The 1,518-nt window shown below is 53.8% G+C and overlaps 1 protein-coding gene across 1 annotated transcript; it reads right to left on the bottom strand.

The window, feature by feature from the left end:
* Positions 1-248: 248 nt before the first annotated feature.
* On the bottom strand, positions 249-1,257 carry LOC123279523 (IQ domain-containing protein F5-like). Its single transcript, XM_070493586.1, has 2 exons — positions 1,222-1,257; positions 249-701 (listed from the first exon to the last, which is right to left on the bottom strand). Exons 1-2 carry the CDS (start codon positions 1,255-1,257, stop codon positions 249-251), a joined length of 489 nt encoding a protein of 162 aa, XP_070349687.1.
* Between the last annotated feature and the right edge of the window lie 261 nt (positions 1,258-1,518).

Raw genomic sequence — 1,518 nt, forward strand, 5'->3', positions numbered from 1 at the left:
TTGAGAGAGTTGGCATCCCCAACTCTCTTACCCAGGGCAGACATGGCTAATCAATCACAGGCCCTGCTCATTCAGCCCGGGGATCTCAGAATGCTTCTCCACACCGGACCCCAGACTACCCCTGCTGCTTCCTCAGACCTGACCTGTGAGATGCTCAGTATCTGTCATTTTCCCTGACCCTTCGCTGAGACAAGGACCTCACGGAACTTGTCTGAGATCATGCTGACACAGGGCTGGAGCAGACCTGATCAGTTCTTTATTGGGAAGGGGATGCAGTCTGTAATGCGACAAATCTGTGACCCTAGAAAGATCTCAAGCTCGAGTTCCAGCTGGCTTGCAGTGAGTTCGTAGCTACCATGGAAAAAGCCACGAGTATGGCAACTATGGCAACGCCAGTAAATCTGGATGATGCGGGCAGCGTGAAGCAAACGGCAGTAACGATGGTGGATGCGCCACATGCGGACCCAGGACTGCAACTTGACTGCTGCCTGTGCTTGCAGCGCATGGCACAGTAGGGCCGCCCGCCGCCTCTTTTCCAGCACTTTCGCTATCGTCTGCCTCCACCACCGCTGAATGATCGAAGCTCTGAGCACCGCGTGCAGCAGGGTCCGGCGCACCAGGGTGCCCCGCCACCAGGCCTGGATCTTTATGGCTATTGGCTCATTGTCAGGAGGCTTCTTTATCTCTGGGGGGCGGGGTTTCTAGGAAAAAGAAGGGACGCTCAGGAAACGTTCCCCACCCACCTCAGCCCTAGGGTGTGTCAAGTAGGCATCCTGATCCATTATCAACAATGGCCCCTTCTTCAGCCATCAGGAGCACAGGGTAGGGCACCGGCTGGAGTCAGAAGAACAGGTAAGAATCCTGAATCTCCCACTCTCTCCCTTTTTTTTGAAGAAGAAGATTAGCCCTGAGCTAACTGCTGCCAATCCTCCTCTTTTTGCTGAGGAAGACTGGCCCTGAGCTAACATTCGTGCTCATCTTCCTCTATTTTATATGTGGGACGCCTACCACAGCATGGCTTGCCAAGCGGTGCCATGTCCGCACCCGGGATCCGGGTCGGTGAACCCCAGGCCGCCAAAGTGGAAGGTTGTGGACTTAACCGCTGTGCTACCAGGCTGACCCCCACTCTCTCCTTAATGGACATGGATCATGTTGCTCTCTCAGTCTCAGGGGCCTCATCTGCCACATGGAGCACAACTGACCTAGCTTTCACCTGGTTACAAGGGCCTGGTTGCCAGGCTTGGTCAAGAACACCATGGTCTATGGATCCAAGGGTTATCATGTTCCACTGGGCCTGACCACCTACCTGGGATGCATATCCTTTCCTTTCAGACCCCACCCGCAGGCTGGAGAAGTGACATCCCTTGCTTGCCTTTCACGCCTGGCTCCAGCTCCAATCCACAACCCGCTGTCTCCCTCTGTCGTCACAGTATTAGAAGTTTTTCTGCTCCACACAGTTTGGAGTCTTTCTCATTTATTTTATTTTATTTCCTTTGGTTCTCACACCTTAAACTTCAG

This window comes from Equus asinus, chromosome 21 (assembly GCF_041296235.1).
Source record: "Equus asinus isolate D_3611 breed Donkey chromosome 21, EquAss-T2T_v2, whole genome shotgun sequence".
NCBI lineage: Eukaryota > Metazoa > Chordata > Mammalia > Perissodactyla > Equidae > Equus > Equus asinus.